The sequence below is a fragment of the Sarcophilus harrisii genome, chromosome 4, assembly GCF_902635505.1.
Source record: "Sarcophilus harrisii chromosome 4, mSarHar1.11, whole genome shotgun sequence".
Classification (NCBI taxonomy): domain Eukaryota; kingdom Metazoa; phylum Chordata; class Mammalia; order Dasyuromorphia; family Dasyuridae; genus Sarcophilus; species Sarcophilus harrisii.
In genome coordinates, this window is record NC_045429.1 from 140,171,975 (window position 1) to 140,196,869 (window position 24,895).

General features: G+C 32.5%; 1 protein-coding gene across 22 annotated transcripts in view; it reads left to right on the forward strand.

The window, feature by feature from the left end:
- The window catches only part of SYNE1 (spectrin repeat containing nuclear envelope protein 1), a 567,155-nt gene that overhangs the window by 306,548 nt on the left and 235,712 nt on the right, over positions 1-24,895 (forward strand). For 20 of the 22 annotated variants that reach the window (XM_031937596.1, XM_031937595.1, XM_031937611.1 and 17 more), the window contains 8 exons: positions 1,014-1,178; positions 5,152-5,508; positions 11,434-11,570; positions 12,318-12,495; positions 14,451-14,633; positions 19,113-19,256; positions 19,615-19,770; positions 22,413-22,577. In XM_031937596.1, the coding sequence (XP_031793456.1) occupies positions 1,014-1,178; positions 5,152-5,508; positions 11,434-11,570; positions 12,318-12,495; positions 14,451-14,633; positions 19,113-19,256; positions 19,615-19,770; positions 22,413-22,577 (1,485 nt within the window). Of the gene's footprint in view, positions 1-1,013; positions 1,179-3,998; positions 5,005-5,151; positions 5,509-11,433; positions 11,571-12,317; positions 12,496-14,450; positions 14,634-19,112; positions 19,257-19,614; positions 19,771-22,412; positions 22,578-24,895 lie in introns of those variants that run through there. The other 2 variants (XM_031937615.1, XM_031937609.1) reach the window with 2 other exon arrangements.

Below are 24,895 nucleotides of genomic sequence, written 5' to 3' on the forward strand. Positions count from 1 at the left end.
TGTATTCCTCTCCTGAGTAGTCTGGTCTGTGAGTGACCCCAAGCATTCTCTGCCCTGGAGCTTTTTAGAAGAGTCCTTGTTCATCTATAATTGCAACCTCTGCTATGCTAGTGCTCCTCCTTGTCCTGGCACTGCCATCTAGGACTGCAACCTGGAACCAAATATGGAAAAAGCAAAAGAACCCTGTTCAGTGCTAGCAAAGAGACTCCTGTAATTTCTTTTTTACCAATTGCTTGACCTTCTTACCATCTGTAGGCTAAGCGCTATGGAAATAGCTATTGCCAGTGCTGATGCAGTGGCTCCCACTTTGCTGGGGCTAAGACTGTGTAACTTCCCTTGCTTCTTAAATTTTCAAGGATTCCCTCTATTCTTTGGGATAAAATACAAACTACTCAATTTGGCATTTAAGGCCATACACAGATTGACTTCAATGTAACTGCACTTCACATTCTAGCTACATCTCTGATTTAATTTATATAGAAAACTCCTGATATGGAGATTCCCTTCTCTGAAGCAGAAATTATCAGTAATTTATAGTCTTATTGATTTCCTGAAGCCCTGACATATTAAGTGAAATAGCTTATTTATTAATTGTATATTGTATATTTAATATATATATTAAAACTAGAACTTTTGCTCCTGGCTTCCTGATTCCAAGACCATTAATATTTCCACTATATTTTCAACTATATATTATTCTCTTCATTGGATATCAACCAACTTCTATTAAATATATTTATTTTTTGTCAGTCTTGTTATTGCTCATTAGAACAAGTTTTCTAGCACTTAGTAGGTAAGAACTGATTATGTAGAAAAAATATTGTCTCTTCCTCAAATCTTTACATTTGCATCCTTTATCTTGAGATATTTGAGATATCTGCAAAATTTTTTCAAAGAAGATCAAATGGATAGTTTATTGAGATTTGTTAGAAAATATAAACAAATATATTTGGTTAATTCATTAATCCCAACCACAACTTATTATTCTAATAAGTTTTCTCTTTCATTGTCAGGAAAAAATGAGGAAAGTAGAAGAGATTGTGAAGGACCATCTCATGTACATGGATGCAGTTCATGAATTTACAGATTGGCTCCATTCAGCAAAAGAAGAACTTCACCGCTGGTCAGATGCATCAGGAGATTCTTCTGCCATCCAGAAAAAGTTATCTAAAATTAAGGTCCATATTCCATGAATAAAACATGCCTGAGATGAAGGGTATAATTTTTTAAAGCAAGTTTCATAATAGATACATTTCCATTTTTTTGAAATCACATTGCACTTACCCAATTTAAAGCATAGTTTTCCCAGTGTCAGATTACTAATGAGTATGCAGGAGAAAAAGGGAATTAAAAAGACATTACATGTGTGAACAAAACACAACATTGTTCCTTTATGTTCCAGTATGCAACAATGCTTGTTGGAAAACTGTGGTGTGAATAGCTGGGAAAATAAATCCACTTGGACCGGCTGAGAAATCCAGATACTGTTTCCATGCACAGTGAAAGAAAACTCTTTGTTAGGTAATCTAATAAGTGCAGGTGAATAGTAAGTTGGTAATGTCCCTGTAGATGTCTGGTTTTGCTACAGTAGCCAACAGTGAGATACCATATAAAAGATAGTCTCTTGCAGGGTATCAATATTATCTTCTAACATTGACGTATATATTTATAGTGCAATCTGAGAGAATCTGCCAGTCCTTGATCACACTGTGAAGGATTTGAAGATTCTTCACATCCTTTTGACTTATTGGGTAAAAAATAGTACAGATATAGTGTAGAAAAAGGGGTATAAAGGTCAACTTTTTTCCTGTTTTCCCTTGAAATTGAAATAGAGGATTTTCTGTAAGAAAAACTAGTCCAAGATGGATTCATCAATGATTTTGCCAAATGATTTATTATTGTGAGGACATGAATGAGATGAGGCAGTAAAGTGGTTTAGTCAAAAATCAGGCAAGGTCAAGTTTTGGGTGTAAATGACTATCCTTTGCAACTCAGAACATAGAAGCATTGAAAGTCCCTGAATAGTAACTGTAACCACTGCAATCAAGATTGCATTCCTTTAAACTCCCTCTTTTAACAAATTCCTTTGAAAATCTGCTCACGTCTTAACTATTAAATATGATTTTCACTATTTTCTGAAAAAGATTGCCTGAAATTCTTCCCAAATATCTTAACTGCCTACTTAAAAAATAAAATGCATGGAAGGATTTTGAATTTCAATTTGGAGAAAGAATGAAGGAAACATGCAGATATATACACACATACATATATATATATATAAATTTAAACCAAGTAGTTTAAAACATGCCTGACCTAGTCATGGGAAGTGTTCTTTGTTTAGAAAAGACTCCAAGGAGGAAGACTATCCAGCCCAAACACAGGATTCACAGTTCTTTAGTAAAGTATGAAAAACTGTAAGTTAAAATATAAATCTATTTCAAAGAGGAAAAAACGTTACCTAAATAGGAGGCTTGTAAACTGTATATCATTTAAAACTATCAGTTATAGGAGCAGGATTCCTTTCAACCTTTATATTTCTTATGATCAATTATTCCAAGTGCAATTTGATTAGAAGTAGAGAAAAGGGCAATTATGGAGGAGATTTTTAAAAATACTGGATTACAGTATTTTGATGGAGAACGTAACTGAGAGAATCTGTATCATTGTGGGAAATTTGTTTCGATCCAGATTTTGAAAACTGGCAACCTATGGTCTCTAATTATGAAAATTATTTATGAATGAAAAGTGACCATTAAAAAAATGAAGTGAAAAAATATGCCTCTCATTTATATAAATATTGTGTCTGTTTCCCAAATTGTTTCCTTAAATGCTGTAATAAAAAGAGGGGCAGTGTAGCTCCTCAATAAAAGTGTTGCAAGGAAAGGCCCAAACTTGATATATGTTAGAAACTGACTGTTAAATCTGTTTATGACTCTTTATACTAATAGAGCCTAGTATATATAGTATAATGGATATGCTTGTATATATACTTGTATATGTAATATAATGGATATACTGGTATAATTGACAAGCTCAGGTTTCAAATATTGACTCAGAAATTCATGAGTGTTAAGCCTTATTTTTCTAACATGAAATAATTTTATTCAATGATCTGTAAAGTTCTCTTTAACTCTAAATCTAGGATCCCATAATCCAGCATAATAGTTTCTTATGTATATTATTATCATTTGACATGATCAGTTTTATGCAATAATGTATGTGTAGCATGTGTACTACCTTTAGAATATAGGTTTGGTGATACTCAATTTTTTTTCTGTTAATTTATAACTTCCACTCTAATTTTGATCTTATTAGTAATTTTCTTCCCATTTGGATACAGCAGTCATTTGAATGAATGACAAAAAAGAAAAGCATTTATTAAGGTCTCACTATGTGTCAGTTGTAGTGCTAAGAACTGGGTTATACTTTTTTTTTTAAACACAACAATCTCATCTCTCAAAGAGCTTATGTTATAAAGAGGGGGAACCATACATATAGAAGAATAGTAGCTAAGGAAGATTGTTCTGGTTTGGGAAGTCACAGAGATGGTGAGTGAATTCATAGTTTAATTGATAGACATATGCTTTCTAGAAATGGTAGAATTGGTTTGATTATGATTCTCAGATTTGGAGGAAAGGGATGGAAGTTAAGATACCATTTTAGGTCTAGTTCATAAGGAGGATTTATAGGAATTTATAGGAACCCTGAACTCCAGGTCAAAAGCAAAATGTTTTTGTTAGAGTATCTCCCTTAATCCTCACAACAGACATATTGCTATAATCGTTACCTTATTTCATAGCTGAGATTACCTCAGGTCTCATCCTATTATTAATTGTTTAAGGAAAGATTTGAAACCAAGACATCCTGAGTCTGAGTCAAGTAGTGTATAGTTTCTACCCTGCTGCTATCTTAAGAATCATTTTAAGAACAAAAATTCAAACAATTTAGCTGACAGTAATACTGACCAAGGCTTTTTTTTTTTTTAATCACCTATATCTTCTTACTCCACTTTTTATTGTGTTTCATCTGTACAGTTTCCCCTAAAATTAACATTTGGATCTCCAATTTCTTAATGGGGACTGAGAAAAGCATGTGAATATTACAAATCAGCTCCCTTTTAATATGTTATTCTGTTCCTTTCCATCATTGTAGAGTTGTTTGGCATATGAATTAGGAAGTCATGAATAAAAGTAAAAAGAGCAAAACAAGATCCAGTAATTAAAGTAACTAATGGAAAACAACATAAATCATATAGATAACCACTAATCTTGGAAACAGAAGATCATTTTACCCTTGTGACTACAAGGACCTAATCCTCACTAAGTCTCACTTTTCTCCTTTTTATAATGGGAGAAAGGTGAACTAGTTAACCTCTAAGGCATCTTTTCAGTTGTGAAATTTTTCTATATGGCCAATATTTTTATAAAAAGAAAAGTGGTAATAAACCCAGACCAACTAATGATACTGAACTTTTAGCTAAATATTTCTATTGATTTTTTTTTATCTTTATAGTTCTCGAAAAATAGTTCACTTAGAAAAGAAGTGTTTTGAATGAGAAAGTCTACTTTATAATTTGCTTATTTCTTTTATTGCCTGCACTATATAGGCCTAAGTTTTGCTTATGATTTGCCATGTGAGTGTATGACTTTGCTTTCCTGTAATGTCATGAAATATGATATGAGCTGCTGTCTTGTGAAGTGAGATGAGACTGCAACTCAGACCAAGTGCAAAAACACTGGTTCTGCCATTCCTATTTATATGTCCTTCAACCCAGGAAAAAAAAAAATGGTGCAGCTTTATTTACTGATACAGAATGCCACAAGGAAAGTATTTTAATCACAATCAAAACATGTTTGAATTCTTTAACAATGTTCTGTTTTCAGGGTCCTTGCTTTGTCTATTTCAGGATATCAGAGCTTCCTGAAGTTATATTTTTAAAGTTTCCTCTCAAATGTTGACAATCTCCGCCTACTACAATTTAAGGAGTGGGGGAGGAGTGGATAGGTGGGTGGATAAAATGCTTCCCATTCCCTATGATACACTTGCTAGAAGTTCCTAGCAGGATGGGGGTCCTTCCATGCACCAATTTAGAAATGTTCAGCCTAAGTGAATCAGAGCCTTCTTGGTTACCATGGCAATATTCCATTACAGGAGTTGATAGATTCCAGACAGATTGGTGCAAGCCGCCTAAACAGAGTGGAGTTGCTGGCTCCTGCAGTGAAACAGAGCACAGCTGCCAGTGGGTGTGAACTTATGGACACAGAGATGCAGGCCCTTCGCTCTGACTGGAAGCAGTGGGAAGACAGCATTTTCCAAACACAGGACTGCTTGGAGAATCTCGTTAGCCAAATGGCCCTATCGGAGCAAGAGTTCACAGCCCAAGTGGCCCAGCTTGAGCAGGCCCTGGAGCACTTCACTACCCTTTTGGAAACCTGGTCTCAGCAAATAGTTCTCTTGGAAGGAAAGAATACAGACCAAGAAATAGTGGATTGCTGGCACCAAGAAAAAGTAGGTTTCTCCATCTGGTGGTTATGTTACAAATGGGTTAAGTTCTCCTAGGCTACAAATAATATTTGCTAGCAAAGAATTAAAATAGACTTTGTCAGAATAAAATATTTGGATGCCAAGCCAGATAAGTTTATGTGTGGTGTCCCAAAAGTCTTGGTGCGGTTTAAAGTTTTGAAACTTAACGGTTTTGAGTTTTAAATAGTTTTAAATTCTTGAAACTTGAATGCACACAAAGACTTTGGGGACTTTCAGACATTCTCATAAAGCAAACTTTGTTACAAAAAAAGTTATTTTTAGAGGCATCATGTGTCTTGGGAAATTAACAGTAAAAGCAAGTTACTTCTCCTGTGATAAAAGGTTGTAATATGTTCGATCATATAAAAATGGCCTCTCTGAAGAGGCATAAATAGACTAATGGTCATAAATTCCTGATGTGTGTGTTTACAGTGTTAGAGTACTGAATTGTAACACAGAATGGACAATTGGATTCTTTTAGAGATAATAGAGAGTGATTGCCCTGCCAAGTGCCCTATTTGTGGTTTTTGACAGCTAGTAATTGAATTATTCTGTTAAAAGAACTCCTTTTATGCCCACTCTTTCTCTCCCTTCCTGTTTGTGGGAGTGTGTGTGTGTGTGTGTGTGTGTATGTGTGTATGTGTGCGTGCATGTCTGTCTGTCTGTCTGTGTCTGTATCTGTCTCCTGTTTTGCTTTAATTATTATTTATTTGTGCTAAAAGATAGAAAATAGCAAAAAAAAAAAAGATTATGAACTTTTTAAAAAAATGAACTTTTACCATTCTTTCATTTCTCCATTTTGTTTTACTACTAACTAGATTCTATGAAATTGAAATGTGCAGTTTTGTGTAATAATGAATCATAGCTATCCTTATAAGGAAGCTTAAGGAAACTTCTGTGTTTCCATTTCTATTACTTCAGATATTATCAGAGAGGAAAGGAATATTTATAGCTTTATTTTTGATGGAAGAGATTAGTCAATCATAAATAATTCTACAAATATTGATGTTAATGATGTTAAAAGTACATCTCTTCTTTTTTCTCCTCTTTATTCTCCACTTGAGGATTAATTCACTAAATAAATCACTAAACAAGACTTTTCAAGTAACTCTTTCTGCTTCCTTTTTAACTGGCTCTTTCAAACCTTTTTTGTCATTCAGATTTTAGGGGCTATCATTCAGTTCAAATAAAGCGACTAAGGAAATTGCTATATCATAAATAATCCATCAATGTTAATGTAGTCTTAATAAGGAAAAATGGCTTGATTTAATATATACTTTCTGTTACATTTGATCAGCTTTATTAAGTAAATTAACTAGTCTCATTCTTTTGTAAAATAAGAAAATTCTATCTAATCTTGGAATAAAAAGTTTGTAAGAATTCATTCATACTGAAATTATCATTACCCTTTCATAATCAATTGCTTTTATAGATAATATTGCTAAAAGTAGTATAGAATGGATATGCTTCATGGAAAGTACAATAAGAAAGATTGATCTTTAAGAGCACAAAAGAATGGAGAGAGAACTAGGTTTTTAATCTGTTTTAATCTGTGCTTTCATCTAAAAACATTTCATGTTGAAATAACTGAGTCTGAATTATTTTTTAAAGTAAATTGGTAGGCAGGAACAATTTGAAAATAAATTTTAAGTTATAAATGTTCATTATTAAATTACATTTTAGAAGAACCATTAGTATTCTTATGTGGGGAAGTTATTCTTAAAAATTAAATAAGCAAGCATTTTATCTCTATGGTATATTTTAAATTTTAATTAGTATTGCTTTTGATTCGTTATATGTATAATAGAATAGTCATTATTAATACTTTCAACTCAAACTAAAATATAACAGTAAATATGAACATAATAGCTCAAATAATATTTCTAAATGAATTTCTAAGGTTTATTCCTGTGTTCATTTTATATACACCATCTGCCCTTCATTAGCTGAAAGACACGATTTCCATTTTTCCACTTCAGCTCAATATAATTCATTTCTACTTAGGAAAATAATTTACTTTTTTTGTCATCCCAAGTTTCCTTCTCAGTGAGTCAACATTTGGATGTTGGCAGGGATTATGAACTTTTAATCCTGCTACAAAGGGAATATTTTTGCTTTGATGAATCAATCTGTCCATGAATAGTCTTGGCATTGATGTATAGATATAATATGTTTATATTCTTTGAATTTTTTAATTTTACACACACATTTCAGTAACTGCTAATTTTCATTTTATAATAAACATATTTTATGCTTAAAATATTATATATATTAAAAAATATATAAACTATTACTCCCAGTATTCTTGTATTGGAAAATGGATACAAATTTTGAGCTACTATAAATTTTTAATAAACTCAGAAAGATTGGATTTTTTATGAACTTATGTAGAAACATCCTGGGAATTATTTCTATCTATAGTACTAATTCCAAAATTTTTCAAGTTTTTATTTTTCTCATTAAAACAAGGCTAATTCTCCTATCACTTTTATTATATAATGGTTGGTAAAGTAAAACTGTATCCTGTATCCAGCTCAGGCTATGCCCTAAGCTTGGCACAAGCACAATTCTTTGCGTTTAACCTGTGGATAATTTTCAGCTATAGCAAAATTTCAGAACTGCTTTTGGTCATAAAGCCCTGCTACAAATCAAACTTAGTATATAGTTTCTATTACCCATCATTGTCAGGGCTACAGTTCATTGCCTAGCCATAGGTATAAGTATTAAGATCTCTCCACACTAAGTGTCTCTCCCCACCACTAGGGGTGGGTCTCCAGCACATGTAGTGCTTGCTTGTAAGTCATGTCCCTCACTTTGAAATTAAACTGCTGTTTCATTCCTGACTCTCCTGTCCTTGGTCTGCTTTGTTCACCAATTTAAAGATTAGTTTCAGGTCAGTAGACAACACACACACACACACACACACACACACACATCTTCATATATCTATATGTGTATATATATATATATATATATGTATATACATATAGCAGACTTTCCTAAAACTTGGCCATCATATTTCAAAAAGCATATGAACATTACTGATAACTCTTTTAACAACCACTGAATGCTTCTGTGAACGTTTTAGTAAAGTGGTTATAATTTGGTAAATCTGGTCCAATATTTGTAAAATGAAAATCTTTATTAAAATTCTTCATCTTTTATCAATAGTTTAAAATGTGGACTTACAGAACTCTTTGCCACAAATGTGTAAAATAGGTATACCTGTTTATAGATTAGAACAACTGATCCTAAATTAAAAGACAAACATGTTTTAAATATCTATTCTCTAGCAAGCTGGAGTCTGGGCAAAACACACACATATGTATATACAGAATAAATACAAGATAGTTTGGAAAAGATGGCAAATAGTACATGTCAAACAGGGAATTCTGGAAAGGCTTCGTGGCAAAGGTCATGTTTAACTTGTCTCTTGAAAGAATTGAGGGATTCTTAGAAGTTAAAGTTAATTTTAGGTCAGAGAAGGTAAATTATTTTCCCCAAAGTATCATTGTAAGGAAGTGTAAGGATCAGCATTTTGATTCCAGATTATTTAATTCTGGATCCTGTGCTGATATACTGAAGCCAGACTGTTGCTTGCCATTGATATCAAATAAATAACACTCCATCCCAGATTTTTGTGTAATTTTATTTGTAACTTATGGCAATAGTTTCTTTCTGATGTCCCTTTAAATATAGTTCCCATGGAGCTTACTGCACTGAATTATTCTCTAAGTATAAGTGATTTTCTAATATTCTATTTTGAGAATATTTTCATATTCTCTATTTGAACACTATCAAGAGAATAACCATTCTGATTTTTTTCCTTAAAAAATTAGAAGATTTCTTACGTAGATTGTCAGGGTCTTAATCAGCTTGTGTAAGAATGCAAGAAAAGTATTCATTTTCTGAAACCAAACCAAACCTAAAAAATTAGGTATAAAGGAAAATTCTATATGTACTATGCCTTTAACTTCTACTTTCATCCATAATTCTTATGAGCAAAAGATCGTTATGCTTATAAAGTGATGTCATATAATATGACTTTTAAATTATATAATTAATTTATATAATTTCCCATACAAAACATTTCAATCAATTCATCAATAAGCATTTATTAATGGCATAATAAAACCACATTTTAAAGCATGCTATTATATACTTTAGGCTATATTGTCAGTTTCTCCCTACACTTAATTATTCTAAATTGGCAAGGTCTTATTGCAGCAAAAACCTGCTTTTGATCACATAGTGAAATAAAATTTGGGGTACGGTTTCAGAGTCTATGTTTGAATCTCATTTCTGCTTATAATCTGGGTTAACTTCAATCAAATCCCTTTACCTCCATGGTCCTAATTTTCTTCATTTTTGAATGATGGGGCTGACCACAAGAAAAGTATATTCTGTATATACAATAACATGTATTTTAACAGTAACTCTACATATTCACAAGGGAAGGAAAAGGTTATTTGAAATTAGCTTATTCAGAAACTATATTTGTGGAAAGTTTTTTATGCATTTCATGATGAACTAAAGAGCTATTTATTCAATAAATAACTTTGTCAAATACTGGTTTTTTGTTAAAAAAAATTGTCTGTCCTGAGTTCTTGGACTCTAATCAAACATGTCAACAATAGTGAACAATATTATAATACTTATGTACAGCCAAATTAATAATAATCAAAAGATCCCTTTTGCTTTATGATTTTTTTCAAAATATTGTATAGTTGCCCCTTTCACATTTTGGAGAATATGGGTGTAGTTTCCCTGGAGCCTGGAAAATTCATGTAAAATTTTTTGGTCCTCTCTTCTTGCCAGAGATGTCCTAAATTTTTGTTGTTCTTCTTTTATGGAATGTTTATAGTACCTCCTTGTAAAATTCGAGTTAAGTATTTGGTCATAGGTGCTACGTCATCTTTTGATTTTTATATGTCATCTCTGAAACTCCCCAAAATTGCCATTTTTATGCCAACCAGTGTTATAGTAAAACCATGATGGCAAAAGTCAACTAATATGAAAAGAAAAAAAAAATAAGATTACAATTTTAAAGCAGTAGTTCATTGCCCTAAAAATAGAGGTTTATATTTTTTATTGGTACACATGAAGAAAACATTTTGCAGTATAACTAGAGAGATTATTTGGAGCTCAAAAGCTCTGCATTCAACTCTTAACCTTTAATAAATACTGGCACTATGACTCTATATATGCCACTCCTCAGTGCAAATGCATGGCCTTTTCAAACACTTTAAGTTATAGGAAAAGTGCTGATCTGCTTTGGGAGAGGGAACTTCCTCATCTAAAAATTAACTGTGTTAGTAAAATCATAGGTGTGCCCTGTCTTTTGGATATATAAACTATAAAAATCTAACATCTAAAATCTTTAATAGTACAATTTGTGTGTTAGATATTCTTAAATGTGAATGTAAAAGTACAGTTTATGAGTTGTCAAGTCATTGCTTTGTGTTGTTGCTTGTTATATTTGTTATTTTGTTGTTGTTTGTTTTTTTCTTTCTTATACTGGAAATCTGGTTCTTTCAATTTAAAGAGTTCCTTTATTTTTTAGTGTAATATTCCTTCTAGTATAACATAAATTTATTCTGTGATCATAGGTCATAGCACACTTAGATTATTGGGTATTTGTCCTTTCTTACTGAATCTTATTTTATTACTCATAGTAATCATAGTAGAATACAGATATAGCATAAAAGAGAAAAAAGTCTAAAATGAATATGATGTTTTTGCTGCTTACTAGTATGAGTAATGGCCAAAGAGAGTGTTGGATTGTTGATTTTGATTATTAGTTTTCAATTATTCCCATTTTGCTTTCTCTCGCCTGAAAATGGGCTGGATATTTTTTAAGGATGGAAATAATAACATTAAAATGATTCTTAATATTTTATTCCCCAATAGGAAATATTAGATGCACTGGTGAAAGCAGAACCCTTGACTGATGAACTCAAATCTCAGTTAAACGATCTTTGTAGATTTTCTAGAGACCTTAGTATTTACAGTGGGAAAGTTTCTGGTTTAATTAAAGAGTACAACAGGTAAGTATATTTATTTATGGATAAACATGCATTTGATTAAGCTAGATCAATTATGCATATTAATATCTCGCTTCTCTGGACTACTCTTTCAATTATAGTGAATATTATGCAGATTAACCTTGGAATTATTGTTTTAGGGTTTTATTATGTTTTTATTTTTTAGTGTTAATGTTTTATACATCTTTATTTTCTACAGGACCTAACAAAAAAGAAAATAGAAGTAGGCAGAGGAGCTTGATTTTTATGTTTCTATGATGTTTTCCACTAATTCATCAATACAAATATGTTTATATTGATTTCAGTACTTCAGCATTTATTTTGTATTCATAAATTGAATATAAAATGGCTAGGAACCATTTGAGAAGGCAGGATGATATAGTTGAAAGAATTCTGTACTAGAATTCAAAAGAGCTGGTTTTGTCCAATTTTGTCTTCCCATGGATTAGATGTATGATCTTGGAAAAGTACCTTACTCTCTGAGTTTTGATTTCTTCATTGGTAAAATTGAAGTGTTTATAATCAGTAAATTTCCTTCTATCATTGACCAATCTAACTCTATGGTTGTGTGATTTTTTTTTCCTTATGGACCTTTCTAGCTTTAACATGCTCTCTTGATGCTTCAATTTAAGGCAAATAATTTGAGGTAGGGGATGCTCATAAAGTTTCAAAGTGTGTATTTACTAGGCATAATCTTAATCTTTCTTTTTCTTTTTTTTTTCATTTTGTTCTCTGGAATGATTTATTTAGTCTTTGTTTGCAAGTGTCCAAGGATTGTCAGAATAAAGAGCAGATTTTACAGCAACGATTCCAAAAAGCCTTCAGGGATTTTCAACAGTGGCTAGTCAATGCAAAAATCACAACAGCCAAATGTTTTGATGTCCCTCAAAGTATTACTGAAGTATCAACAAGTTTGCAGAAAATACAGGTAACTTATTATTCAGCTCAGCTGAGTACAGTATTTATTATAAATTACATATTATCTGCATTGAGAAGACATGAATCTTAGCAAAAAGTCCTGATTTTTAAAAAAAGAAACGTCATAATTGAAAGGCTTAAGAATTTAAAGAGAAATTATTTTACATGTATAAATATACACATTTTTTCCTGAGTTTGGAAGGAAGGATGCATTGTGTGTAGATTTTCATTAAAATAATACCTTCATAAATATTTTACTTAGGTAGAATCTTTCACTTTAAATAAAAACTTTGTAGGCATCCTGCTAAGACAGCCTAATGACTAAATTATTGCAAATGATGCATTACTGAGTATGTTTGGTTATTGATGCTAGGCCCAGGGAAGATTAATTGTACTCCCATACCCCATCCGTGTTGTTCAGTCTCCACAGTGGCTGTCTACATATAATTCAATTCAAATCACTTTTAAAAACATGTTTTCAACTTGGAGAGAGTTTTCTGACCCAGAAAGTGGCATACACTTATTATTTGCTTGTCTGTTATTGAGTTTTTTTTTTCTTTGTGCTGAAAAAATCACAGGTTTGGGGGCAAGTAGAGCATTGGCCCTGGAGTCAGGAGGACTTAAGTTCAACTCAGGCTTCAGACACCTAACGCTTGTTAGTTGTGTGACCCTGGGCAATCCACTTAATCCCAATTGCTTTGCCAAAAAAGAAAGAGAGAAAGAAAAATTGCCAGAGTTCCCTATAATACTACTACTCCAACTTAATTCAATAAATCTTTATTTGACGGTTTGGTAATTTGGCACTTGATAATGCAGTCTAATTAGTCTAGGGAACACTAAAATCCAAGATAAAATGGTCCCATTGCTCTCAAGGTATTTATAATTTTAATAGGAGATAAAATATGTATACCAGAAAGAATATACAAAGTAATTTCAAGAGTAACAGGGTACAAATAATACTTGCCATTAGAAGATTTACTAAGTGAATAATTTCAAATTAATTTGTAAAACATTAGAGATGTCTTATTCTTTTGCAGAAATGTAATTTCAAAAAAAACAAACAAAACATGAATAAGGACTGTTTGAAAATCAACAATGCCATCACAAACTTTGATCTTATATGCCTATTCTCCCTACCCTGCCAAAATACATACTTATTTTTAAAAAAAACACACATTTTTAATGGCAGTTAAGTGATGTAGATCATAGAGTTCTGGCTTTGGAGTACAGAAGACTTGAATTCAAATCCTGCTGGACACTTTAAGCTGAGTGACCCTGAGCATACTTAACTTCTGTTTCTATATCTATAAAATGGAGATAATAAGGATACCTCGTGTGCAATACTTTGCAACCTTAGAGTGCTATATAAATGCTAATTTTTAAAATAGATACATACCAATTTCAGAGTGTGGCCACATAAATGTATTGTATATTGTCAAAATTATCATCATCAACATTAAGATCATATCATTTATTATATGCTAGGCATTGTGCTATGTGCTCTATAATTATTATTTCATTTGATCCTCACAGAACCTTAGGAGGTACTTATTATTTTCCCATTTTACATATGGAAAGCTGAGGCAAAAGGTTTAAGTACCCAGAGTCATATATCTGGTAACTATCTGAGATTAGATTTGAATTCAAGTCTTCCTGAGTTCAGATCCAGCATTCTATCCATTTTACTGACTAGCATTTTTTTTTTGGTGGGGGGGAGTTGTTTTTGTTTTTTGTTTTGTTTTGTTTTAAGCACCTACTATGTACCAGATACTGTGCTGAGCATTTCTACAAATTTTAGCTCATTTGATTCTTATAACAACCCTGTAAGGTATGTGCCTTATAGAATAAGATATCTGGGCTAAAAATAATTTATCTAATTAGTTTAGATTTGACTGAAAGTTAAATAGAAAAAACACATTGCTGATTTAAATGTCATTTCATTATTATTAACCTTTTTCTTTCTAGGAATTTTTATCAGAAAGTGAAAATGGACAGCACAAGCTAAACATGGTTATATCTAAAGGAGAACTTCTGAGTACTCTTATCACGAAAGAGAAGGCTAAATCTATCCACGACAAAGTTGTCACTGCAAAAGATGACTGGAAGGGCTTTTACTCCAATCTTTGCCAAAAGGAATCTACCCTAGAGGTATGGGACCAATCTGATGGAAACTTTGTTGTTGTTGTTGTTGTTAAGCCACATGTCTAATGATTTAAATTGTTCTGTCCATATTTTTTGGTAATTATCACTTACTGAAAATTGCCCAATAATGCCTACAAGTTCTGGGACTGGAAGTATAAATAAGCCTTCTCAAGAAAGTGAATTATAGCTGCATGGATGACTTACATTACAGATTTATTAGATCTCATCCCAATAGAAACAATAAGATTAGAATTTAAACTATATTATGTACTCTTTGAAACACACTTCCTTTGAAATATTAATCTTTGATTCAGAAATCCTGAAATATCTGAGATAAAAACAAGAAAACACTGAGCATCAGATCCATATTTTGATAAATAGTTGTAAAGTTTTGTTTAGCAGTAGATCTGAGGAAACTAGACATTATACAGGATTTGATAGATAGATATATAGACACAAATAGAGAGATGCAGAGATAGATATTTTAACCTGAGGCAAGATAGCTCAGTGTTGTTGTTGAATGGGGGATACAATAGTAAGATAATTTTTTTCCTCTAAATTCAAATCAGTTGTGTACATTTTAAGAGAGATTTTAAAAGGTGGTGAAGTTGTGATCTAGTACATACCTTTTGGATTCATGCCATTTGATTAATATCAGTAATAAGTGATACTAAAAATTTTAGAGATTAAAACTATAGAAAAAAGAAAAGGTTGTTGCTTCTGTTGTGTACTTTTCTTATGGAATTATCCTTTCAGCAAAGCTATCCTGAATTTACTGGTCTGATACTTAATTGTCAGTGCAAAGCCTGAACCTGATCAGAAAATGAACACTAAGAAATGACATATTTGCGACCTAAACATGTCATTTCTTAGTGTTAATTTTCTGATTTAATTCCAGGAAATACCTGGCTGTCCTATCTCACTTTTGTTTCTCTGAGAAATTGCATTGTTTTGTGGATAGAGCATAGGATTTGTCAAGACATATATTCAAGCTCAAACTCTTCTACTTATTAGTTGTGTGAACATGAGCAAGACACTTAAAACTCTGAAATTTAGTTTCCTTATCTGAAAAATGAGATTAATAATACTTGGATTATTTGTCTTACAGGATAGTTATAAGGAGGAACAGTTTGTGAAATATATTGTAAATATTAGATATTACTTTAGTAATAGTAGTCAAACTACCATATGTCCATTATTTAGGGACCAGCTTAACTAAGATTGGAGAAACTCATAATCAGAACATTGGATGCCTAGTGATTCATTCTTTTTTTTTTGGGGGGGGGGGCTGGAGGCTGGATATCATTTAATATTTTAGAGAGAAGTTACAATCTGTATCAGTAGAAAGTGCACTTACACACTGAAACCACAGATTTTTGATGGTTTGAAGCAATTGTTATAATTATTTCTCATTCACATGTACCTGTAACATGAGGGCCATCTACCTGGAAATCAGTCTTCACTTTTGAGGAAATATACATGCAGTCCAGATTAGAAGCCAATTATTTGTTTTATCAAGCACTCAGTTTTGCTTCTGATGCACACTACTATTCACTATACTATCCTCTAGCTGAGCCATAACTCTGATCACAATGGTAGTCTACTCCTTGTTATTGTCCCAGTTGACATGTGACAGACAGATAAATGCTTAATGACTGACGGTTATCTGATTTTTTTACTCCTAAAGAAGGAATAGTATCTTGTTCCTGTGTAGAACTTTTACCTTTGAAGGGTAATTTTGTACTCTTAAACTTATTGATACTCCATATTCTCATTTTATGAGAGAAAAGTATTGTTATTTCTAGCTTCCAAATTTAGATTCTTCTGGATACAATGTTCAGAATGATTACAAAGGCAATATAACAACTCTGAGCTTAGTGCAAAGTACTGGCAGATATGTCAATAGAACTGATTACTTTAGATGTAGCATTATAGTGTACTATCTTATGCAATTGTGTTTGTCTCTTAAAGAAGGTGTCTTAGAGATTACTTAATCTAATGTTCCAATTTAACAGGTGAGGAAGCCAATGCCTGGAGAAGGGAAATGACTAATATCTTGTCTCACAGCTAAGTAACAGAAGCAGAATCCAGTACTTTTAAGTATGGACCTAACGTGAATTTTATGAGGACCATGCAATATGAAGGAGGAATCCATTATTTACTTTTAGTTTTTGGTTTTTTTTCTTCCTTTTAATAGTATTTTGTTTTTTCTAACTACATGTAAAATAGTTTTCAACATAAACTTTTAGTAGATTCTCAGTTCCACATTTGTCTCCTTCCCTTCCTTCCTCCCTCTCTCCCCAAGACATCAAGCAATCTGATATTGGTTATACATAATCATATTAATTATCTTTCTATCCTAGTCATATTTTGAAAGAAGAATTAAAACAGCAGGGAGAAACCACAAGATAGAGAAAAAGTCAAAACAGTATGCTTTGATCTGCATTCACACTCCATAGTTTTGCTCTCTGGGTGTCGATAGCAACTTCCATCATGAATCTTTTGGAATTGTCTTGGATCATTGCATTACTGAAAAGAGTTAATTCCATCATAACTGATCATCACACAACATTGCTATTAATGTGTACAATAGCCTGATTCTGTTCATCATGTCAGTTTTTCCAGGTTTTTCTGAAATCCACCTGCTCATTATTTCTTATAGCACAATATATTCCATGACTTCATGTATCACATTTTGTTCAGTCATTCTCCAACTGATGGCATTCCATCGATTACCAATTCTTTGCCACCACAAAAAGAGTTCCTATAAATATTTTTGCACATATGGGTCCTTTTTCCTTTCTTGTGATCTCTTTAGGAAACAGATTTAGTACTGGTGTTGCTAGAGTGAAGGGTATGCATGGTTTTATAGCCCTTTGAGCCTAATTCCAAATTGTTCTCCAGAATAGTTGGGTGAGCCATCATTTTTAAGCCATTAAGCAAAATTACGGAGACAAAAACTAGCAATTCTTTAAAGTTAGTTTAAATTAGTTAACTCCAAAGTCCTCTTTACATACTGTTTAGAAGGATGTCACATTAGCTCTGGATCAAAAGAGGATCAAATCTTAGACATAAGGAAACTTTACCTAACAAAGCTATGTTCAGAAATAACATGAGTACTGTGACATTTTTAAAAAGTAACTATTAACAGTAGCCTATGGAGAATAATACCACTGTTAAGGTATAAAGGGGTGGAGGTGGAGAGAATTCCATATAAGACTTGAGAAAAATTAACTTTAAATTCTATAAATTGTATATCCATTGATAGTGAAAAAATCTTGCTTGATATTATTGATATACTTTACAAATAAGTAAAAATATTTGTATATATGTAGTAGACCTGTGATTTCATTAGCTAAGAAACTCCTGATTGAAGAAACTCCCTCTCTACAAGCAAGTTGGTATCTTTTCTGCAACTTATCATCTCAGAACATGGAGAACTTATGTGACTTATCCAGAATCACATTTTCAACTAATTTCTACTAGGATTTGAGTCTTAGTCTTTTTAACTTTGAGTTTGGCTATCTCCTGTGCCTTATATTTGATATGATTTAAATAATAAATCATATTTATAATATACATACATATATAATTATATATAATATAAATATAATTTGTTATTCATATATGATGAATACATATAAAAATAATAAAAATTCTTATAAAATAGAATATCAATTTGTAGTATACATCATTCCCAATGAAAATTATTGAGCAACTTCTTACTATATGTACAATATCATAATATGTAAAATACTGGGGAGGGGCTAAAGAAGAATATAAGAGATTCAGAGATTCACTAAACACTGACTCCTGCCTCCTCAAAGGAATTTAACTCTCATGGGTTTTATAGTCTCCTTGGAAAACAAATACTAATGTAAATAAAGAAAATTAATAATACTGCATAGTATTTGATAAAGGAGGCAATATTATATAATGGAAAGAGCATAGGCCTAGGGAGGCTGCAATGTGGTTTCTGACTCGAGATCCAGTTGGAGCTTGCTTATGTGACTAGGAAATTTAAATTCTCTGAGTTTCAGTTTTTTTTCCCCCTCTGGATATTGAGGGAACTTGACTCTATGATCCTTTAGAGATCTAGGCTGATATCCCATGATTGTATAAATGAAATATTAGAAAAAGCTTATTATTATAATATAATTCAAGAATCCACAATTATAAGCTTGCATGGTTAGAGACAGGATAATGAAGATAAGCTTAGTAATAGGCCTTGAAAGATATTTTTGGAGATGGAGAGAAGGAAGATATTATATCTGGAAGGAATCACTGTGGGAAAACAAACTCAGAGTATTTGGGCATGAGTGTCCTAGTATTAAATAGTTGAACATATAGATGGAAAGTTGACTTGGACCTGGATTGTGAAGGTCCTTGAAAGCCAAAGAATTTTGACATTTTCCTCAAAGCAGAGGGAAACATAGAAAGGTTCTGAAGGGCTAAATTTACAGGGATCTACTACTCTCTTTGCAGAACCTAAAGGTCCAAATGAAGGACTTTGAAGTAAGTGCAGAGCCAGTGCAGAACTGGCTGAACAAAACTGAGAAGATGGTCCGAGAAAGCAGCAGTCGACTACATGATCTGCCGGCAAAGAGGAGAGAGCAGCAGAAGCTTCAGGTGACAAGACCCTATGATCCAATTTTTTTTTCCCCTTTAGGATACTGAAAAGAATACATAGTGCATGCTGAGCCCAGTGGAGGTCTACTGCTTCAGTTTCACCATTCTTAGGATAAATTTATTCCCTTCAATTCCACAAAAATGTTTTATGTTTTCTGACTTCCCTGGGGATTTCTTCAATTTATTTTCTTCTCTTTCCTACTGTACACCAGGTAAACTTAGAAAAACTGTAGGGGCACTACAATTTATTTGTTGCTTGCTAGTGTTGATTTCTGCTATTTGGGCCAAAGCTCTGTCTGTGGCATGCTTCTCCCCTACCCCCCAATCCCTTAATAGTAAACTTGCTTGTGCTTTACAGTCTGTCCTAGAGGAAATAAACTGCCATGAGCCTCAGCTCACCAGGCTCAAAGAAAAAGCTCAGCAGCTGTGGGGAGGACAAGCTGCCGGCAAAAACTTTACGCACAGAGTGTCTCAGCTGTCTTCTCAGTACCTAGCACTGAGCAATTTAACAAAGGTAATAAATGCGGTATGTGCGCCTTCCTGTGGGGTATGTCAATGTTACTAGAACGAAAAGCATAATGTTTGATGAATATTTATATATCAGGATTAGAATGTGGTCTCCTGTCTTGCTGCTGTGTCGTGCTCTGTGTCTGATCCATCCAGTGTCCCAATGCTGCCCGGTGAGTGGAGAAAAGAACTTGTTAAGTGTGATTTTCTTGCCTTGTGGGCCAGCTGCGTCAGGTACAATGGCTTACCATGGCATACCTTCAAGGAACAAGGGACACTTCATGGAATAATTATAGCTAGCATTTACTTGGTTCTTACTTTGTGTCAGGAATTGTGAAACTGTGGAACAAGATGCTGTTATTGTCCCCATTTTACAGATAGGAAAACATAGGCAGACAAAAGTAAAGTAGTAGTAGTGGTGATAGTGATGGAGGAGAAAGTTGTAGTAATAATTAGCAGCAGCAACAGCAGTGGTAGTTATGCTAATAATAATAACTAACATTTATATACAACTTGCTATGTTCAAAGTACAATAGTAAATACTTTAAAATTATCTTATTTGATCTTCACAGCAACTCTGGGAGGAGCTATTATTAATCCTATTTTACAGATGAGGAAATTGTGGTAGAGCTTAAGTGATTTGCCCAAAACTAGAGAGCTAGTAGGTGTCTGAGACCAGATTTGAATTGAGGTCTTCCTGATTTCGAATCAAGCAGGCTATTTAATGTTAATTGGGAAATATTTATAATCTGCTACTTGACTGTAAAAATTTTGTAGCATAATAGTGAGTTCTGTGGAAGAAAACTCTGGTTTTAAAAGTACAACTCATGAATATATGGGGAAATTTTTATTTCTTCCTCACCTCCTCCAATATGTCTAAAAAATTAATCACTTCAGGAAAACATACTTTAAAGCATTTTAGTTTTAAGGAGATAAAATTAGATTAGATTTTTTAAAACTGTTTTTGCCTTAACTTCCTTACTGTAGTGGAATCTATATAGCAGCTTCTATTAATAACTCAAATTTATATAATGCTTTAAAATTATAATGATGTTGCCACCCCATTAAATTAATTATTGCAAAGCATTCAGGTCACTTCAAAAACCTTTCAGTTTCCTAATTCAAAAATGTCATCAAATTTTGTCTGCTTAAAACTGGAATGTTTTAAAGATATGTTTTTCTAAAGCATCCCATTATGACATAGAGGATGTAGGGGTCTGCAAAGTGGTTAATAACAACATAATAACTAATTTAGTGCTTTAAAGTTAGAATTACATGACATATTAGATAACTCTAACATAAGAAAAAGGGCTTGTCTAATAACTAGCACTGAATTTAATAGCTGTTAATGCTTTGGTTGTGAGTCTCAATCTGAATTAGCTTTGTTGAAATTAAATTGTAATTCCAGTATCATTTAAACCTGTGATCTGAGACTATAGTATAATGAAAGAGAATGAACTGTAAGTGGCATGACAGCTCATAGCCCTATGGCTTTTCTTTCCTGGATAACCTCCACTGGCACTGGCACTCAACAGCTGCAACATTTCAGTTTGGTCATATTCAGGTCAGACATTTCTCATACTTATGGACTCATCTGTATTGAAATCTTCTTTGTAGAAACAGGTGGAAGTCCTTAGGATGATAACTGCAAAATTAGGCTTGAAGGAAGTTGTTTTCCAACCTTCTCAAATTATAATGAAACAGGAACATCACAAAGGAAAATCCTATTTTTTTTTTAATAATGTGCTTATAAATCAGGATGCCAAGTAAATCAGCTCATCTTGGGATAAAATGTTTCTTAAATCCATATTACATATTGTATTGTGTTGGACAAATAAATTATTATTTATAGTGTGAACTAAAAAGCAGCAAGGTAGAAAGGACAATTTTCCTGAAGATTTTTGACTGAGAAGTGCAGCATTCAATCCTTGATGCATGCTGTCAATTCTACCTTATACAAGTCTCTTAATCTTTAATATCCCAGGTAATTCTCTAAGGCCCTAATTTACAGAATTGTAGTAAGTTTGCATTGATAGAGGAGATATCCTGTTTAGAAATTCCCTACACCAAGTAAATGAAAGACCTAACCTTTCTCCTATCCAATAAGTACAATCACATTTATATCCTTAATTTATAGAGTATGAGAATGTAACTACATTGCCTTTAAGGGAATTGCTATAGGGCTTTGACTTTCATAAATTTGACAATATACATACAAATTAAAATTCATCTATAAGTCTTTGAGAAAAAAGACCAAAGTGAAATACAGATAAAAACAATAGGTGATAACAGAATACCTAGTAATTATGAAAAACATTTAGCATTGTCCAAAACTATGAATAAAAAGTGGGGGAGGGGAGGTTGTTAATAAATTTAGTTGAGTTGTTTTATTGTTGTTCTTAAGATCATATTAGAATAGTTTACCTATTTTTCAAATAGTTCTTGGTATTTAACTTAGTGTATAATGTAGCCATAATATAAAATCATATCTCAAAGGCCATAAACTTCTACCTGTATTATCATTTTTATTCTGTTTTTAGCCCACAAAATTTTCTTTTAAATATTTTCAGATTGTTTCTTATTGTTGTGCATCTTGAATATTTAAGCTATGAAATTCAGTAGAAGCTGAAAGTCTTCTGTGAATTTTAGGAGAAAGTTTCCCGGTTGGACAGGATCGTAGCTGAACACAATCAGTTCTCCCTCAGTGTTAAGGAGTTACAAGACTGGATGGCAGATGCAGTTCATATGCTGGAATCCTACTGTCAGCCAACTTCTGACAAAAGTGTCCTGGACAGCAGAATGTTAAAGCTAGAGGTAAACATTCTTCCTCAGACACTTTCAGAGTTTGAAGGATCTATTTCCCTAGAAAGATTTATATATCTCCATTTTTCTGGGATAGCTTACGTTTGGTCTTATTTGAAATCAGAGGTTAAAATACATTAAAATGAAAACTAAAATTCCAACTCTGTTGTTTAATGCCATATAGTAAATGACCATGGGAAGTTATTTAACCTTCTGGGACTTTGGTCTTCTTAGCTGTTAAAGGAGTATATTCTCGTGGAAAGAGCTGTGGCTTTTGAATTGGAAGACCTGAGTTCAAATCATTCTTATGCTTTACAATTATTATCTCATTTAATCCTTAAAACTTACTCCTGTGAATTTGGACAAGTCATTTGACCTGAGTCTCAATTTCCTTGAACATAAAATTAGGGTGCTGAGCTGGTTCATGATCCTAGAAGTACATTACTGGGGTCCATGATCCTGTGACTACATTATCTCTTAAGTTATTTCCAGTTCTAATAATGTTATCCTATAAGAACACTAAGGACTAAAATAAGAGATTGTAGAGATTCCAGTGTCTGTGGCCTAGCAGAAGAATTTAGAAACATTCACATATTTTTTAACCCAAAATATTTTATCATCCACTGCAAACATTTGTAATGATAGCCAGAACCAGAAGCTCAAGATTTAGAATCCCCAAACAGAAACATATGCATTTGAAACAAATGTGTTGATAAAACATTCTATAGAGTAAACATTTATGTTTTGCAGTAATTGTTTCTTTCACAAATTTTATTGGCCTAATTTTTTACCTGTCTTGGTATGTTCCCTATCTTGGTATAAATTCTAAATTAGGATGTTATTGTTGTGCAAAAAATGTTGAGAACTTGAAATTTAAGGTGAAAGTTAATTTTTTTTTTAAATGTTACTTGGAAAATATTTAATAAAATAAAAAAAAATAGTGTAAAAATCAAGTTTTGGCATAAAAATTTCATTTATAAAAAAATATAATAATTTAACTCCACCTTTGGGATATACTTAGTTCCTGGATTAGGAACTCATGTTTAGAGTTTTAACAGTTAATATTCATAGAAGGCCTAAAATCTGTGTAATTATGATCACTCTATAATCCCCTTTCTCTTACCCTTTGCTCTTCTTCAGTGATAGGCAAGACAAATTTGTTGTTGTTCATTTTTTAGCTGTTTTTCAGTCATGTTTGACTTCATTTGAGGTTTTCTTGGCAAAGATATTAGAGTGGTTAGCTATTTCCCTCTTTAGCTCATTTTACGTATGAGGAAACTAAGGTAAAATTAATTGACTCCAGGCTTAGAGCTCTATCTACTTTGCCACTTAATTAATATATTCTCTCCTTGAACCAATTCTGATGAGAGTGAGATTGCACTCTTCCTCTTGTAAAAGTACTTTCTTGCATACTTCTTTTCTGTGAGATAATTTTTTACCATTCTTCTCTCCTTTACCCCTTTTCTCAATGCATCTTTCTTTTCCACTCTTTTTGTTTTTAAAGCATCTCAATATAATTAGCTCACATCTGTATGCTTTGTCAATGTAGATTCATTCTAACTGCCCTAATAATGAAAAAGTGCTTAGCAGATATATTATCTTCTCATATAGGAATGTAAACAGTTTAACCTTATTAAGGAGTCCTTTATGATTTTTTAATCAAGTTTAACTTTTTGTGCTTCTCTTGAGTCTTGTGTTTGTCATATTTTCTATTCAGTTCTGGTCTTTTCATCAGAAATGATTGAAAATCCTTTCTTTCACTAAGCATTGATTATTTCTCAAAGTATTAGATCCAGTTTTTGTAATTAGTTATTTTCGTTTGTAATCCTAACTCTTTCGTGTTCTAAAATAATATATTCCAAGCCCTCCACTCCTTTAATGTGGAAGCTGCTGAATCTTTTGTGATCCTGACTGTGATTCTATAATATTGAAGTAGGTTCTTTTTGGCTACTTTGCTATATTTTCTTCTTGAGCTGGGAGTTTTGGAATTAGGATATAATTTTCCTGCGTCTAATGAGTGGATTCCTTTGATTTTTACTTTACACTCAGTAACTAAGATATTGGGCCAATTTTCCTTTATAATTTCTTGAAATGTGATGACTAGGCTCTTTTTCTGATTATGACTTTCAGGAAGTCCTATAATTCTTAAATTATGTCTTCTTGAACTATTTTTTATGTCAATTGTTTTTCTGATGAGATATTTCACATTTTCTTTTCTTTTTTGACTTTATTTCAGTGTTTCTTGATGTTTCATGACCATTATCTTCTTTTTGGCCAATTCTAGTAGTATAGAACTTGGAAACAGATCCTTTTCTCTCATGAAGCTATAA